We start from the raw sequence: 18,322 nt of genomic DNA, 5'->3' as shown, positions 1-18,322 counted from the left end.
CGAAGTCTAAGTCATGTATTTTTGAATTAATAACAAGCTAATTCTCTGTACAAGTCATTATTAGAGCCCGCCAACTTAAATTTATATAAGATAAAAAAAAAAACAATTATTTACTAGGGGGATTATTTTTAGACCGGGCAAAAAGTCAAAATTAAATGTTAGGTCAACATTTGTCATTTTTTTTTATTTTAGGTCAAAAAATAATTCCCATACTAATCACAAACAGAGCTAACACTTTAGCGGTTCATAATTACAGACGCAGTGTTGTCTCCCAATTTCAACTTCATAACCTTACCTTACTGTAACACCAACAGCTGCCAAGCTTACGCAAAGCAAAGGAAACAAGGCAAAAGTAAGAAACCATCTCCTAAGTTTATTCAAACAGGTAAGGCATTTTCTCATCCTATAGTTTGCCATTTAAATTTTTTCCTTAAATAACTACCCCAGTTATTATTCGGTTGATCTTTCTGTGTTGCACTAATATGCTTTTTTCTTTTTTGTTGTCGCTATATTAAACAAAAACGCCTCACACAGCTAAATGAGTGAAGTGACAGCGTAACAAAGGATATTGTGTGGAAATGACGTACCAAATTATGTGGTACGAAATGTTCGTCATCTAAAAGCTGCCGAATTCCGCGCGATTGCAAATGTCGTAAGCAACATGAAACTTTGCTTTAAAATTGAAAGCATCCAAAGACGAACGCTAACTTATAAAAAGGTTTTATCTTCATGGAATATTAAATTAATGACAGCAGGTTTCTGCATTGTCGATCACTGTTCCGCTAATTAAGCGTACCGGTATATAAACAATAAAACTCAAAGTTTAAAAACCCTTGTCAGACATTTTTTAAATGAATATATACTTTGCCTAAGCTGGCATTTTACTTTACTTGTCGAAACTAACAATGTCAGTATAGGTTAAATATATATTCCTTTAAAAATGTCTGATCCTGGTTTTCTTTGCCGAGTCTGGTATCCCTGACCATAACAAGTTGTCAACCCAGTATACCTTGTTAGCCAATGTAATTAATTTGTCACTATAATTAGCGCTCACGTTACTTTGAAATTCATAATTGTATTCTCGCAGGTTAGGCTATAAGTAGTGGTTAATCTTCTAACCTCAAGTCTAGCCATTGCCTCTCCATTCAAACTGGACACAACGCGGAGGATGTATGGTTCCGGTTAGTAATAAGCAGTCGTGAAAATCCTACACATTAACATTTGACTGTGCCTATTGCCTTATATGTACAATTACAACAATTAAACAGTACAACGGCTAAAGCCAATACTGCCTGGTGAACATACAAAAATTCACCCATAAGGGTGTCATACCCACACTACGGGGTTGGAGAACATCGAGCATACATTATTCTCTCGGAATGCTCCGGTGAGGCGTTTCGCTAAAATATTTTTTCTATAGGTACTCCATGTCGTTAAAAAGTGTTCTTTTTCACCGGGCCACCTGCTTCAATATATTTAAACTAATATTTTGGTTGTATTTTCGCGCGCTACCTCGAACGATTATCTTTACGAGGTTCACTTGCTTTAGCTTTTACCTGTTTCGGGCGTATCATTATGACGTAACTTTGTGACGCCATTTATGAATATTTTACGTATTTCACAATCGGTGACCCGATTCTTTCCACTGAATTTTGAAAATGAATGGATTTTTATACTAAATTACAGAATAAATTAGTATAATAAGAAATGAATGTGAGCCATGTTTTAGTATTGCCTTTGCAAGTTTCTTGAATTTCGTAGAAATTTTGCTTAAAACCTTAACATATCTAACCTTATAAAACCATTTCAGTCGGCGACCCAACCAAATCAACAAAATAGGATTAGGCATTTAAAATCCAAATCCTCCACAGTACGACGTTCTTGCACATAAATACGAACCGTACTCAATGCATCAAGTAGTTTTCCGGTTCAGCTGTGATCAAGCAATGAAATGTTTTGTTGACAAATGCATTCGCAGGCGTATTGAGACGACATGGCATTTTGTTGTAGAAATAGGCCTATTCAGATCCAGACAAAACTGGGTGGGTTTATGTAAAAAATGGTATGAAATTTAAAGTACAAGTGGTTGTTATACCGTAGGCAATAAACCAAAAAAGAGTAATTTAACATTTATTAGGCGACAATGCGTAAGAACAAGAATCATCAGCCGAAAATTGAGAAGCTGCTTTAAAACGTCAATATATCCTGTCAATCATTAACGGTCTGATTAAAAAAAAATATTGCCTGGAGAAAATTTTACAATCCATACGATGCCTCGCAGCAACAGTATATTCAATAAATCGGATTTGCATCTTGATTGTTGTATTTATGCTGGTGTATTTTCTCAGAGCAAAGCTTTGCACCAAAACCAAATTTATACGTTCAAACGAAAGGTGTGTCCTACTTGTAGAATTCAACGACTGATGTCAGCTTGCCGGTGGAAAAACAAGGTTAAGCTATTGGGTCGCTAAAAAAATGCAGTTATTGACAGCAGTTTTTATAAACGGTCATTTGGTGTAAATTAAGTGTGTAGCGTGAATAATTTGCGAAGTTCATGACGCAAAGCGCAATAACAACTAAATTGAAACACAAGAATCACCAATTGCAACGGCAAAAGTAGCAGCTTTATACGTTCTGCGTATCGAGTCAATAACTAACAGTCTTTCAGTGGCAAAACGTTAAAAGTTCAACGCACAGTAGTTGTATTCATATAGGCGCACTTTGTAAGTTAACGCTCCTGGATTGAAAGACTGGTGGAAAACGATTTTAACCCGGCTTTAAGCCATTTGCTATTGAAAGTAGATCGGACCGGGTTGTTGGTTTGGGGAATATCGACCTTTCTGAAAACGTGTTTGCAAAACTGAAGAATATTTCAATAAACCTGTCATCGCAAATCGAGGTAATATAAAACAATCCAAACTGTATTTGGTGGAAATGCATGTACTACAATTCATAGTCTAGAACAATGTTTCTTAACCTTTTTAACGCTCGCACCCTTTGAGCTTTCATGAAATTTTCTCGTACCCCTTATCTACAATTGCGACGTAAGTAAATTAAATTGTAATAATACAGCAATTAAACTCAGTGTATTTATAACTTCCTTGTTGAATGCACGCTTTAAATAAGGTCTTGGAACTTCAACAATATTTACAACACACAAACACTCAGTCAATTTACTAATTTCGTTTGTTGGTGCTTTCGTACTTGTTAAGCATTGTCAACAAATATGCCTAATCGTACCCCCTGCTTTGGTGCTTCGTACCACCAAGGGGTAAACGTACCCCTGGTCTACAACAACCTATGGCCCCCGGATGCGCGGTAATGCCCAAAATGTAACGTATTTAAAACAAAGCCGTTGTTACGTAAATAACCCCTTTTAAGTTCAACTAAGGTTTTTAACCAGATAAACGCCTTGTTTTTGTGCTTATAACCACAACTTTTTGCTGGATTTCTGGAGAGCAATAAATCTGTGAGCCAATTAACCTCATTTTTTAAAGCATTTGTTGCGTTTGGCGCAAACCATTTGCCCTGTTAATATCCTTAGACCTTGTTAATTGCATAAAAGTCCTGAATTATTGTATTTTACTAGTTAAAAATCATATAAAATTATTAGTGGAAATTTAGCACAGCCCGAGACCTTGCTGGGTTTGGTTTTGGCCCTTGCCTGGAAAAACTTGCCCACCCATGGCACAAAACAAATGTCCTACTTGCATGAGTCAACGATTGTTGTCAGCTTGCTCGTTGCGATTCCCGATATAATGTTTCAATAAACCTGTCATCACAAATCTACTCCGTAATATAAAATCCTAACTGTATTTGTGGAAATGCATGGATTACAATTCATGGTCTAGATTAGAACAAATGTCCTTCTTGCAGGAGTCAACGATTGCTGTCAGCTTGCTCGTTGCGATGTTGGAGCCGCAAAGAACGACAACCACATTCTTACCCGCGCACTTTTCCCTGTTTTTCAGAAAACCGGCCAGCGCCACGCCGGCCGAGCCCTCCACCACTTTGTGATGTGTGTCGAGCAAACAGTACACCGCCCTGGCTATTTCCTCCTCACTTACAGTCAGCCATGTGTCAACCAGTCTCTGGCACAGCGGGAAAGTAGGCGAACCTTCTTCGATTCCCCCAGCTGTGGCGTCCGACAGGGTTTCAAAGCTCTCCATTGTAAGGATGCGACCGGCTTTTACTGACTCCAACATGACTGCTGACTGTTCCGGCAAACAGCCAACGATTTCGATTTTCGGGTTGAATGTTTTAGCGTAAGCTGCGATTCCCGATATAAGCCCGCCGCCACCAACCGCCACGTAGATAGCGTCAGCTTTCGGGAGGTCTTGGCAAATTTCTTTGGCCACAGTTCCCTGTCCGTATATAACCTCCAAGTCGGCGTAGGGAGATATAAACACGGAACCGTTGGCTTCGGCTTTTTTTCTCGCGAATGCTTCAGTTTCAACGCAGTCGCCGCCGTGTTTTTCTAAGTCAACGTCGTACAGCTGCAAAGTAGCCTCTTTTGCCTTGCTGATGTTTGTAGGAACGCATATTACACCACGTCGCTTTAGGGTTGATAACGCCAAAGCGCTTGCCATTCCGTGGTTGCCTGTTGAGGCGGTTACAAAAGCCTGTGACTGGTTTTCTGTCCTTTCACAGCACAGCAAAAGCTTGTTGAAGGCGCCGCGCACTTTGAAAGAACCAGTTATTTGTTCAGACTCTAATTTCAGGTAAACCTTGCAGCCATTTTCCTTGGAAAGTGACTGCGATAATGTAAGTGGCGTTTTGTAGATGTACTGAGATATGCGGGCTGATGCCTCGTCGACTGATCTACTAATAGTTTTATTGTCTGGTAGCGCCATCTTGATTTTCAACTCGCTTTAAACTGTATTAGCTCCGGAAATCCAGCAGTACGAATGTGCCAGACTGCTGCAGTAACTTTCTGTTTACCAAGTTGCGTGACTAAAACTCAGTCATGCGTGAATCATGAGGAAAATTTATTTTTATTGGGGACTGATCATACCTGCGATTTAATATGACCACGTGTTTCTCATAATAACTGGCAGGCGTTCACAAATAATTTAAATTGAGGCTCATATTGAGTTCGCCGACCTATGTTTTGAGGTAACATAAAACATTGTTCTAAAATGATTTTGTTGCTTATCTAAACTCTAAGCCAAAGAGTTTTTTAAGTGTGACCAAATTTTAATTTTGTGAACATCTCGCGACCCACGATTCAGACAATTAGTATGTAATATGTTATTTATTGTTGTAAATATAGTCAATCCTTTGCAAAGATTTCAAAATGGTTTAATGGCGTTTATTCTACTGGCAGATTCACTAAATTATTTAGCTCCAATATATTACCGTCGCAAAAGTGATTTATTGAAGAATGTGACTTGTCGACAAATAAATGCTCATGGTACAATACTTCAGTGTACGTAGGATGGAAGAAACTTAAATAGAAGGAGTTTATAAAGAAGTTTGCAACAAAAAGTTCAATGACAAATTTACAACAAAAACTTCATTGAAAATTTACAACAAAAAGTTCAATGACTAATTTACAACAGTCGAACTTTTGCCAGATTTGAATCCTGCACTAACCACTTCTTACCCTTCACGACCCATATTTGGGAACCACTCCTCCAAAGCGATCTAAACGAGCCCAAAGTTAAAAAAATCCTACAACAATTAAAAAAATCGTGTTTCATGCGTTGACTTGATTTTTATGTTTTCATTTAAACTTCTCATTTTGGTACACACATGAAAATTTAGAGCAAAATAATTGAACTCAAATTTCTCAATATCTGCTAAGTGTTGACTGCACAAAACATTCCTCTTTGTATTGAGAGTTTAGCGTATTTTTGTTCAGCAACCTATTGAAACCATATCAAACCCGAATTTCGGCCAAACTGGTGTACGACAGTCGACAGGCTTTTTTTAAAAAAAATAACTAGATCAAAATGACACGCAGTGGCACGAAAGGAAATAAAAACAGGATGCGCAAATGCAGAGCTATTTGTCCTAAAATTAGGAAGCGTGCGTACATTATTATTGTGTCGCAGTTGAAAAATCCCAAATCAGATTTGCATGTAGTTATGTGTACTGTATAGTGGTATTTAGATTGGCGGAATAACTAGATTTAGGTTATACTGCACCGAATTACTAAGTTTAATTGCTCCTTCGTTTAAATAAGTTATATTTTGGTAATAATGCTATAAATTTGAGTCTTAGTCGCAGGTGTTTTCCATTACAAGGATAAAAAAGTTGCTAAAGCCAATAAGACTGTCGTACCTAAAGGCTGTAGCAGTGTTGTAAACCAGTCATTTTTAAATGACTTAAGTACCAATCAAGTCATTTGTAAAATAACTCAAGTCCAAGTCCAGTCTTTAAAAAAAAATAGCATGTCAAATCCCAGTCCAAGTTATTAGTTTCCCAAGTCAAGTTCCAGTTAAGTTATAAGCGCAGATCATCTCCAAGTCGTTATTAAAGCAAGTGATCTCCAAGTCGAACCACTAATATACTAATAAAACGATAAACTTTAAAAAAGGGAAACTTTTCCGATTATGGGCAACACTTAAAAAAAAATAATAGCAACATGATAGCAATCTAATCGTTTTATGTGCAAAACTTGAGAAAAATAGCCTAATGTTATAATAAAATGTTAAATGAAAACATTTCATTTCAACCCTAGTCATTTGACTCGATGACTTAAGTCCAAGTCAAGTCATTTGTCTAAACGACTTAAGTCAAGTCGTAATTTTACCAAAACGACTTAAGTCAAGTAATTTAAATACAGTGACTTAAGTTCACTTAATTCAAGTCATTGACACTGACTTAAGTCATTACAACACTGCAAATCTTGCATAAACGTAAGTTGTGGTGAACTATCAATGTGTTTTTTGTCATAGAGCAAGATGGCGATTTCGAATCATGTCCAGCAGGTTGTGCTTCTGTTGGTTTGTTTTCTTGTGGCCGTAACTTTCAGATGCATTGGGATCCATCGGCACAAACAGGAAATATTTTTCATTATCGGAAGCTTCATGGTCGTGATTGCTTGCGGCACTGACGTCATATACTTCGCGGTCATGGTCGGCGGGTCATGTTGCCTCATCAAGAGCGCTTTCATGTGAGTATGACATCAACACAAATTGGATAATAATGACAGTAGGTTGTACTGAAACGAAGAATGAATAGCAGAGCACATACAGAAGTACAGTAGGTAGTATTTTATGAGCATTTCAATAAATCCTAAGAGAATGGCTGGAGGTTGTACTGGAACGAACAGCAAAGAACATACAGAAGTAGGTAGCATTTTGCGAACGTTTAAAATAATTCTTGAAATAATGGCAGGAGGTTGTAGTTAGACGTAGAATGAATATCAAACACAGAAGTGAGAAGCATTTTGTGAGCGTTTTCCTAAATTTTAAGATAATGCTTTGAGGTTGTAGTTGACGCATAATAAATATCAAAGCTCATACAGAAGAATATAGCATTTTGCGTATGTTTTGAAATATTTCTTAACATAATGGCTGGAGGTTGTAGTGAGACGTAGAATGAATATCATAGCTCATACAGAAGTAGGCAGCATTTAAAATCTTAACAATGCGTCTTTCTTCATAACCAAGAATGCCCGATAATATCAATTCGGGGCTGATATCCGATGCAAAATGGTAGTTTCGGTACCAGGGCTGAGGAGTCGGTTAAAAATAACCTGAGTCGCCTTTACAATTTCCATTTGGCGGCCGTTTCAGTTTTAAAATGTGGTACAGCGCATGCGCATGTCGGACTCGGGACTCGGGTAGTTTTGCAACGTCTTACTCGAGTCCAGAGTCCCGAGTCCCGACTCCAGCAAAAACAAACCGACTCCTCGAGTCCCGAGTCCCGAGTCCGACTCCGCAGCCCTGATCGGTACTCGTCCGATTCTATAAGGTGGTATCGGTGCCGATCCGATACTCAATTAATATAGGTAGTTAAGCCATGATTTGCTACATAACTTCTTTTTTAAATGAATTTTTAAACTTCTTTAATTAAATAAACTTCTTCTCGCTATTACAAACTTAGGCTTGAAAACCGTCAACCGTTTCAATTAAATCTATTTTGTTTGTTCGGGCATAATAATGACGTCATTCAGTATCGGATTGGATCACGATATTTTCGTCCCAAATATCGGGTATCGGATCACGATATTTTCGTCCCAAATATCGGGTATCGGCTCAGGATTAAAATGTCAAGTACCGGGCATCATTAATCATTGTATACAGGCTACTTGTAGACTTACCGATGTTGATTTAATCACTCGTACACTTATTGGTTATATTTTTTTTGGTTTGACTATATTAATGACGTCATTTGGTATCGGATATATCTTTTGCCAAATATATCGGGTATCGGTATAGGGTCAAAATGTCAAGTATCGAACATCATTTATCATTGTATATACTTGTAGACTTTGAGTTATGAGTTTTTTTATTTTAGTTATTTCGATGTTGGCATCCTTTTTTACGAGGTTATTGTTTCACAGAAACTCACCGCGCCTGATTTTTGCGTTCTGCTGCGCGGTAAAGTTGCTTTTCGACTTGGCGGAAACTTTGGGACTTTCAAGAGCGGAAAACTCGCTTGGAAGATCATTAATGATGCTTACTGTGCTTAAAGTATGGATTTATGTGTGCCATCTAGTACATTGTTGTAATGACTTAAGTCACTGTTTTTAAATGAATTGACTCGACATGATTTAAGTCCTGTCACCAAAATGACTTGACTTGAAGTCTTTTTGGCCATTGACTTGACTTGGACTTCAGTCATTTTGTAAAATATCTCAGGTTAAAATTAAGTGTTTTCATTAAATATTTGGAAATAAAATTGGTTATTTGTCCTTATTTTTGTACGTAAAACAATTTTAATGTTGTATACGGTATGGGCTATAGGGTTTTGTTATTTCAAATTGAGTTATTGCTGATATAATGGGACCTATTTGCCAATTAATAGTTTAACTTTTTCTTTTTAAGTCAATGTCTTCATTTGAAGTTGACTCACCCTTGACTGGGACTTGACTTGGGATAGCATATGGTTGTCCATTTTTATAAAACGTTTCAACCCAAAGACGTTGTACGCTCTATGGTAACATCTAGAAAAAGTTTGGCTTAAACGATGTAAAGGCTTTAGACGCTATGAGCGAATCATAATTTGTGTTAAAAGGAACACCTTTCCAATCTTTAACAAACTTAACGAACTGTGCGGCGTTTATAAGATTACTTTTTAAAGTCTCAGGTTAGATTGTTACGTCACGGTACGACGCAACGTTGTGACGTAATCTATGAATGAAATTGTCATGCTCACCAAAAAAAACAAAGTTTTTTTATACGAGCCTAATTGTAGCCCCTTATACATTGAATTCTTATTTGCCTCTCACGTATAACTAAGCTATAGTTAACAGAACTACATCTTGATTTGTTCTTACATAAACTAAATTTTAAACAAACTGCTTGCTTCTTTCCGCACATAAGTGATTTTGTGATGGACGAAATTTGGATTTTGTGTTTAGATGATCGTCGTAACTTACGAAATCGTAGAATTTCGACGCGGAAAAAAAGAGAACGAATCGCCGAGTAAATGCGCTTTCGGCGTTCTTTCGCTTGAAAAGGAACCTAGCGCTCTTGACCTAATTTGCTACATGACTCAACCCTTTGGCCTCTTTACAGGTGAAACTAAGAAATTTCTTAAATATATTACGACATTTTTTTCACATACTTGAGTTTGACTTCGGCTATTTTACAAATTACATATATGTGATTCGAAAATTTTTAAAATCGCTTTTTTCAACACTACTTATCGTTATTGTAGTCCGATAATAATATACCGGATTGAAGCCGATAAACGATGTCAAATGTTAGTATCGGTTCTCGTCCGATACTAGAGTGTTATCGGTGCCGATCCGTTACAAAAATCATAAATGTATGTCAGCCATGATTTGTTGCCCAAAGTAGCAATTGGCACCTTGAAAGGCATATTCAACAAAAACTAATAAGATTACAACCTATGATGAAACATGCACAGTTGCAAACCCTGCAATGGCTTTCGGTATACTAAGATAACAACTAATGGTAATTCAATTTTAGAACTACAGAAAATATTGAACTTATGACCTGAAAAAAAAAAGTTTTTATTGTAACTATTTTGTTTGTTTGAGCTTAGGTATGACGTCATTGGTATCGTATCGGCTCGCGATGCTTCGTGTTTAAAATATCGGGAATCGGGTATCGGCTTGAAATGTTAAGTATTGGACATTATCTCTTATCATCAGCCGTTACGTATTTCTGCAGGGCCTATTTGCAAGTATAGGACGTACAGCGACATGTTGAAACAGCAGAACTACGCACCACTGAGAAAGCGCGCCATAAACTGCCTGTTAAAGTTTCTGTTAATGTTGATGGCCTTTCTCTACCTAATGCAGTACCGGACATACTTTACCAGCCAGCGTTTCCTCACCGATCCACTTTTAACCAGGTGACTATAGGATTCAAGTACCCCTGTTAGCCGTCTTGTGGACAGGGCTGTGGAGCCGGTTAAAAATAACTAAATTTGCGATTTCGTCGAGTCCCGAGGCCGGCTCCGACTCTACAGCCGGTATTCCACCTATTTCCGTAGCGGAAAAGCTGGATATTGAGTAATCCACTATGGGTGTGATATAACTCATTATGGTTGGAAAGTATCCACCATACGCTATTCCACTTTTAAAATTTACAGTTTGCTGCCATATCAGTTTCAAATTTTGTACTGAGCATTCACATGTCGGACACGGGTAGTTTTACGCATGCTGTCTTACTCGATTTCCGAGTCCAACTCCAGTAAAACAAACCGACTCCGTCGATTTCTGAGTCCGACTGCGAGCCCCTGGCTGTGAACAATTTTTTTTTGAAATGACTTGAGCTACAGTACATGTCATTGCCAAAGCAAGTCAATTCCAAATTAAATCATTGGTATGTCAAAACAATTTTGGAAAAGCAGTAAAATCCTTCTAAAGACTATTTCGCCTGGCAAACACGTATTTTCCCCTGTGGTCGGACTTCAATAAATCTAAAAAAATATTTAAATTCGGCCAAGAATTAGTTATGTTTAAAGCGCTCATCCACAATATTCGGGAATTATCCTATTATGAAAACATAGTTTTTCTGTAAAGAAGGTTTTATTACCACGGGAACACAGTGTCGGAATAATACCTAATCCACTAGAAATAAGTCAAAAACAAGAAAAGAACAAAACCTAATTGGCCTAAAAAAACACCAAAACTGTATGTAGATGATATGCGACAATTGGGGGCCGTCGGTCTGTCGTCGGCAGTTTCGCTACCGACGTCTGGCTGTGCGCCACTGGGGCACCGCTGTTTTGACCCCGGACAGTTTGCCTCTGCGTTGGGTTAGGGTTTTGTAGGCCTAATGCGTGGGCTAGAATTTGGGTTAGGGTTGAACTTTTTCCAGGAGCTATGTGTGGGGTTTGAGGTTAGGCCAGCGGTTATTCTGTGTTAGAAATCGCTTGGCAACGTTTCGTTATGCATGATTAGTCGGCACATTCGCTGTTCGCCTGTATCCTGTTCTAGGCAAGCGTACAATTTTTAACACATGTTCTAACACAGACGATTCAAAGCCCCGATTAACCTTGTACGAGCGCTACAAGCGTTGAAAACAAATCGAATCGAGTGCCTAGCCTATATAAATTATCTTCCTTCAATCTATGGGCAATGTATATACACACAGGATAATCTTGTTTTGTTTTATTAAACGCCCACGGTTTACAAGCCATATCTAAACTAACTTTAACTGCGCTACTGAAGATGTTTTTGCAGTTTGTAAACAAATCGAATCGGGTGCTTAGGTCCATTTATTTATTATTGCTAGTCCGTTGTTCCAGACCTTATCGCGCATGATTTTATTCTAAATAATCGGTGCAACAATACTACGTGTATTTTTTTTTGAGTGAACAGAAAAAAATAAAAAATAAATAAAAAAAATAAAAAATACTTACTTTTTCAGACTACTCTACGTTTATCTGATTGGTCTTCATTACCAAACTTTGTTTGCCACTGCCTGGCTTTTCTCTGAACTAATATGCGCCGTTATTGGTTTGGGGACGTATCCAGCAAGCAGCAAGCCACAACCTATGCAAGGACCAACTGTGGAATTCAGGTAACCAACTGTGCAATTCAACTACGATGACAAACCCTCATGTTAAATGCAAGATCGGTGTTGTAGCGAAGTTGTTTTTATTGAGCGTGTCCATACAGTTAAAGACTGAGCCGTGACACGTCAAAACGAGACACCTAAACGAAACACAATTAAAAGGGGCAAAGAGGCGTTTCTTACAAACGTCCCCATTTTTTTAATATTTGATGTTGGTAAGGGTTGTGAAACATCTATTATTGCCGGCTTTAAACGGTCAATAGACACAGTTTGTTGCTTACCACCGAAATCTGAAACAAGTTATTTTCAATGGCGCTCTTGAACTTCAAACTACCTTCATATAGGGAGTTAAGTGGGGGTCTGTAAGGGCGTGACGTCACCGCAGTACACTCGCTTGTGGAAATTCGCATTGTGTTCTCATTACTCACTTTTGTTGTAGCTTCAGGCACAACTAATCTAATAACCAAAGTAGGGAACGCCCTAAATCGTCACTAAAATCTTGCATTTGTAAACTGAGTCTTTACCGCTATTGACAGACAAAGCTGTTGATAAAAAATGAAATGAACGACTTGGCTTGTTAAGTATATGTAGTGACTCCATTACTCGCAAGTAATTACGCTATGTTAAATAATCTACAGATTTAAAAATTCCAAATAATATATTCCTCCTGAAGGCCTACAGTAGATGTACAGAAGAGAGTCATACTACAAAAACTTGATCGCTGTTTTAAATGACTTGTTTGGTAAACTTATTCGACTATAAGCAGTAATCCAACTAAAAATGACACAAAACGCAACATAAAGCAAGCAAATTGTTTTATGTGCAAAACTTAGGATAAATAATCCAACTTCATAATAAAAAAATGCTTAGACTGGAACTTGGATTTCCATTTAAAAAAAAACTTGACTTGAACTTAAGTTTTTTTACAATTGACTTGACTGGGGTTTTGCAACACTGAAGTATGAAGAAGAAATTGGAATATTAACAAATTGTCAGTGTTGTAAACAAGTCATTTTGAAATAACTTAAGTCCCAGTCAAGTCATTTGAAAAATAACTTAAGTGCAAGTCAAGTCTTTTGCGAAAATAACAAGTCAAGTCCCAGTCCAAGTCATCGGTTGCCCAAGTCAAGTCGCAGTCCAAGTCATCGGTTACCAAGTCAAGTCCAAGTAAAGACATTATGAGAGCAAGTCAATTTCAAGTCATGTCATTGGCATAAAAGTAAATTGTTAAACTATTGAAATTGGTAAAATTGTCCGATCATAAGCAACAATTTAACTAAAAAACTAACACAAACGCAATATACAGCACTTAAAGTGTTTAATGTGCAAAACTTAAAATAAATTTTAATGAAAAACACTTAATTTAATCCCAAGTTATTTGACATAATGACTTAAGACAAGTCAAGTCATTTGTCCAAAAGACTTAAGTCAAGTCAAGTCATTTTGGTCAAAAGGCTTAAGTCAAGTCATTTGAAAACAGTGACTTAAGTGCACTTAAGTCAAGTCAATGACTTAAGTCATTACAACACTGCAAATTGTGGTAGATTCGCACCTTAATCTGAAGTGCCACTTGTTTCTTTTACTCAAACACAGAAAGTCGAAGCCCAATGAGAGCCTTTGTGATGGCGAAGAAGAAATGGATTTCACGACGGTGAGAAACATCGAACCGATGGAATTGCTTAACCCTTCGTTTAGCCGCTCTATCCAGTACTGGAACATGTGCGTGCAATGGTGGCTGGTACATTTCGTCTACAGAAGTGACCTGATTCCTAGACGCATGAAACTTTTGAGGTATTGTGAAATGGGCAAAAAGTTGTTAACCCTCAACCAGGGGTGAGCAATTGTTTTTTTCAAAGGGTAGCATAACGGTAAGATCTGACCATCTCGGGCCGGATAACTGTAAGGTCTGACCATTACGGACGGGATAAGTGTAAGGATTTACAATTGCGGGCTGGATATTTAAACTTGTGTCTAACTTTACTAGCATAATGAACGCTATACGAAGGAAATTTAAAAAGCCATGCAATGATAAATGTGGTGAGCATTAATAAATTGTCGGACAGTTTACAATTTCATCAAAATTTCGTTTAAATTGCCCTCAACAACATTTTAAATGTACTTCATGTTAATTAAGGAAATATGTCGTGGTAATTGACCCAGCTGGTCGTAGTTTGGTGACCACTTCCCGAAACTATTACATTACTGTTTTTTATCCGGTTGTTTTTCACATTTTTATAATGTAAAAGTTCGTCAAATTTTATATCGAGCTCTTATGAAATTACGTATATGTTATTTTATCAGAAATTAACTTAGTTTTGTATTCAACAAACGATTTGCCAGTTAACACTTGAACAACCGTATATTAGGACCACAGAAAGTCGAAAGAACTAAACCGTTGTGATTTTGTTGGTTTCTGGTATAATTTGTTGGTTTCTGGTGTAAACCCTAACAATATTCTTTTTTTTTGAAAATAAGTTCTTCTGGTATTTATTTGTTTACCGACGTGTCGGCTACCTATATCCAGGATGCCTTCATCTATGTATATAACAACACCACACAAAATAAAACGACACAAATGTTGTTACATTCCCTGATGAAGGCATCCTGGATAGGCTGAAACGTAAGTCAAACAAATGCGCACCAGAAGAACTTCGTTTCAGTATGTATTATGCTAGGCTTACCATATGTCCTCTTTTAGGAGGATTTGTCCTCTTTTCTCAAAAAACTGAATGGTCCGCCGAGCACGCTCAAAAACGCCCGAATGCCCTCTTTTTTCGCATTTCAATTAGTTGCTTATACTTTTAACAAGACCTTTAGGCAATACGTTGTACTTATTTCCAAAAAATACTGTAGCCATGAAACATGCTGAATAGCTGGTTTAAAACTAGTTTTGAAACAAATTGCTCTACCAGCTCTACCTTCTTGATTGTTATTGTAAACATTGCGACCGAAAAATGGCAACAGAACCTCACACTTAAAAATGCACAATAATAAAGCAAAGGTGTGTTTTGTAGGCCTAGCCTACTATCAGTGTTACTGTATGACAAGCTATGTTCTTATTGTTTACAGAAGCTTTTCTAGTTAGTCTATAGCAGAGGTTCTTAACCGGGGGCGCCTCACAATTCTACTTTTGTTTTACTTGCAGGCAAAAAATGTCTTCATTTTGGGTGCTGAAAATATGGTAGCCCTATCTAAGCCTCGTAGAGCAACAGCACAATTAATATTTCTATCTTGTGGTTTAGATTTTTGTTGGTGTTTTTTGTGAGCGCCCTGTGGCACGGTCTCACCCCTGGATTCTTGTGGGTCATGTTGCAGTTGCCATTCGTAATGGCAATGGACGAAGCTTGCTTATCTGTGCAGCGAAACTGCATCTCTGGATACTGGAAGAAACGACTGTACTTGGCGTAAGTGTACTAGGCTAGTGTTATGCCTTATGTAGAGGGGACTAATATAAGGTCTTTGAGACTCCTTATATATGATTTTATCTATCAGAGCTTGCTGCAATCGCTTAGGGCAGGGTTTCTCAACCGTGGCCCTCCGACCCCCTGGGGGGCCACAGGCATAACACTCTAGCTGGGTTGAATTATTTTAAAACCTACTCAAATATACCGGAAAGTAACGTAATATACCGCATTTTACAGCATATGTTCGCAAAGTGATGCCTCCAGTTGTTGGTATCTATCCGAGATTTATATCAACTAATTAGCAAGAAGGCCGTCGTAAAGTGCGTTTAATACGCAACCAAACCTGTCTTTTTATTCGTTGGACTACGTTTAATGGCTGTAGTTGTTATTAACGTGGAGAAGTAAAACAAGTTAAAAGACATTAAATAAATCGCTTTTTTTATAAGCAGGGGGGCCACGAGCGTTGAGAGCCTTTCAAAGGGGCCCACGGAGCATAAAATGTTGAGAACCACTGGCTTAGAGACTACTTGATAATGTCACCGGTTTAAATAGCACTCAAAATGCCGCACCTTTAAGCATGGCTGGACTCGTATGTGACTTGGCCGCCAAAGATAAGCGCCAAATTTTTTTTGGTGAAATCATACGCCAAAAAACGATATCAGTTCGGCCAGCGGTTCCCAAACCGTTGGCCACAAGACTTTGTTAAGTGGGCCATAAAGCTCTTGAAAATATTGCAACTATATATGTTGTCTTACTAGAATAGTCGTGGGCATATATAAAATGTCTTGTGAGTGTAAAAACTTTTTGTGCGAATTTTAACAGACTGATCAGAAACTTATCAAAGCCACATTTGTGGTTTGCCAAATATCGCATGGAAGCCGGTCGTCATATTGGTACTCGTAGGAAACTTAGACTTAAAGAACGTAAAATGTAGACAAAAACCAAGAAAATCAATACTACTGCACCTATCGATTATAACAAATTTTCTTAGTTTACAAGGGTAATGACGTCATTTGTGTCGTATCGCAGTACTTTTTTTCCTAAAAAAAGACTTTCTTATGTCAGTATTGGTCAATGCAGATGTTTTTTTATACTTAAATTAAATGTTAAATATAATTAGGTCTCGTATTTTCAGCTTTCACTTGATTTTCTTCAAGACGTTCGGCCACCATTACTTCATATCGGCTTTCCAGTTGGTGACAGTGGACGACCAAAGCGTGTGGAACTTTTTCCGTCTAACGTACTTTGCCGGACTCCTTGTTCCCTTGGTCATAACGCTCATGTGCGGCGTTATTCGACTTTTCAGCCCCGGTCGGAATAAGAACGTGAACTAAGTGCAATGCAGTCCCTAAACCAAACACCTACCACTACATTGAACCCTTTTACTAATAGATTCCATTCCCGTTTTTAAACTGTATTTATTAGAAGTGCCGTGTACCCTCTAATGCAGTTGTTTTCAACCTGGGGGTCGCGACCCCCGGGGTGGATCGTTTGCCTTTTCTCTGGGGATCGCAAAGACGACCATTAAATTAAATCACTATTTCGAGAATGCATATTAATTACCATAAAAAATTAACTGTAGTGATATTAGTGTTGTTGACAGTGAAGGTTCAAGTGTTTACTGTACTGCAATTTTTTTAACCGTGACAAGTACTATAGTTATTGCAACACAATAACGATTATTATCACGAGAAATATTTGGGTACGATGCCACAAAAAAACATAGCATCTTATGTAGGCTGCACTTAAATACATGTTGTGCCATGTATTGTACACCCCCGTCATTCTGTTCATAAACCTTATTATTTATTGCGATACCTGGTCATAGGACTATATCATTACCTTATCTTGTGCACCTCAGTACCTCTTGTAAGTGGTACATCCTTTAAAAATTCTGGCACAACCTGGATAGAGCCAGATCTAAGGTGTGCTCTGGCAACAACAGCGCCACTCATAGACAAGCTTGTCTCCAAGATGGAACACCAGCCATTTCACTAAGGCTGCCTTGTGCATAATTTCAATAAATGAGTATGATTTTCAACAGAGTGGTATCATAGTTTGAGTTATTTTTAATTATATTTTTTTGTGCTATTGCGTATTTACACAAATGTATTACATATTTCTGAATAATTTTTTGAAAGGGGGTCGTGATGTACTGCGTATTCTGTGCAATGAGCCGTGTGCCGTTCACCAGTGTTGTAAACAGAACATTTTGAAGCAACTTAAGTTCCAGTCAAACAACTCATTTGTAAAATAACTTAAGCCCAAGTCTATTTTTTTGTAAATCAACTTAAGCTCCAGTCAATTCTTTTGTGAAATAACTTAAGTCCAAGTCAAATGTTTTTGAATAAATAGCACGTCAAGTCAATAATTAGAGCAAGTCAATTGCAAGTCAAGTTCTTGGTATAAAAAGTTAAATTTGTAAACTCGTCCGATTATATTGCCAATACCCAAAATAAAAAAAACAAAAGCGCAACATATAGAAGGTAAATTGTTTTTATGTGCACTAACTAAGATAAATAACCCAATTTTATAAAAAAATCTTAATGAAACCACTTCATTTCAACCCGAGCCATTTCTCCAAAAGACTTAAGTAAAGTCACTTGTCGAAAAGATTAAGTCAAGTAAAGTCATTTTTCCCAAAATACTTAAGTCAAGTTCGCAACACTGCAGTGCGCCCTGTACTGTGCGAATAAAGAAGCTAAGCATGTTTTAAAGAACTTTTTTTCAAGCAAGTCGCAAACGAATATT

General features: G+C 37.6%; 1 protein-coding gene across 1 annotated transcript; it reads left to right on the top strand.

The window, feature by feature from the left end:
• Positions 1-6,908: 6,908 nt before the first annotated feature.
• Positions 6,909-16,905, top strand: LOC146136915 (membrane-bound acylglycerophosphatidylinositol O-acyltransferase mboat7-like). The gene is made up of 7 exons (XM_083396285.1): positions 6,909-7,120; positions 8,516-8,645; positions 9,536-9,692; positions 10,314-10,497; positions 13,761-13,958; positions 15,410-15,571; positions 16,707-16,905. The coding sequence occupies exons 1-7, from the start codon at positions 6,909-6,911 to the stop codon at positions 16,903-16,905; spliced, it is 1,242 nt and encodes a 413-aa protein (XP_083252411.1).
• Positions 16,906-18,322: the final 1,417 nt, after the last annotated feature.

This window comes from Ascidiella aspersa, chromosome 8 (assembly GCF_963924565.1).
Source record: "Ascidiella aspersa chromosome 8, kaAscAspe10.2, whole genome shotgun sequence".
Classification (NCBI taxonomy): Eukaryota; Metazoa; Chordata; class Ascidiacea; order Phlebobranchia; family Ascidiidae; genus Ascidiella; species Ascidiella aspersa.
The sequence above is the reverse complement of the archived record's forward strand: the minus strand, read 5'-3'. Positions and strand labels throughout refer to the sequence as shown.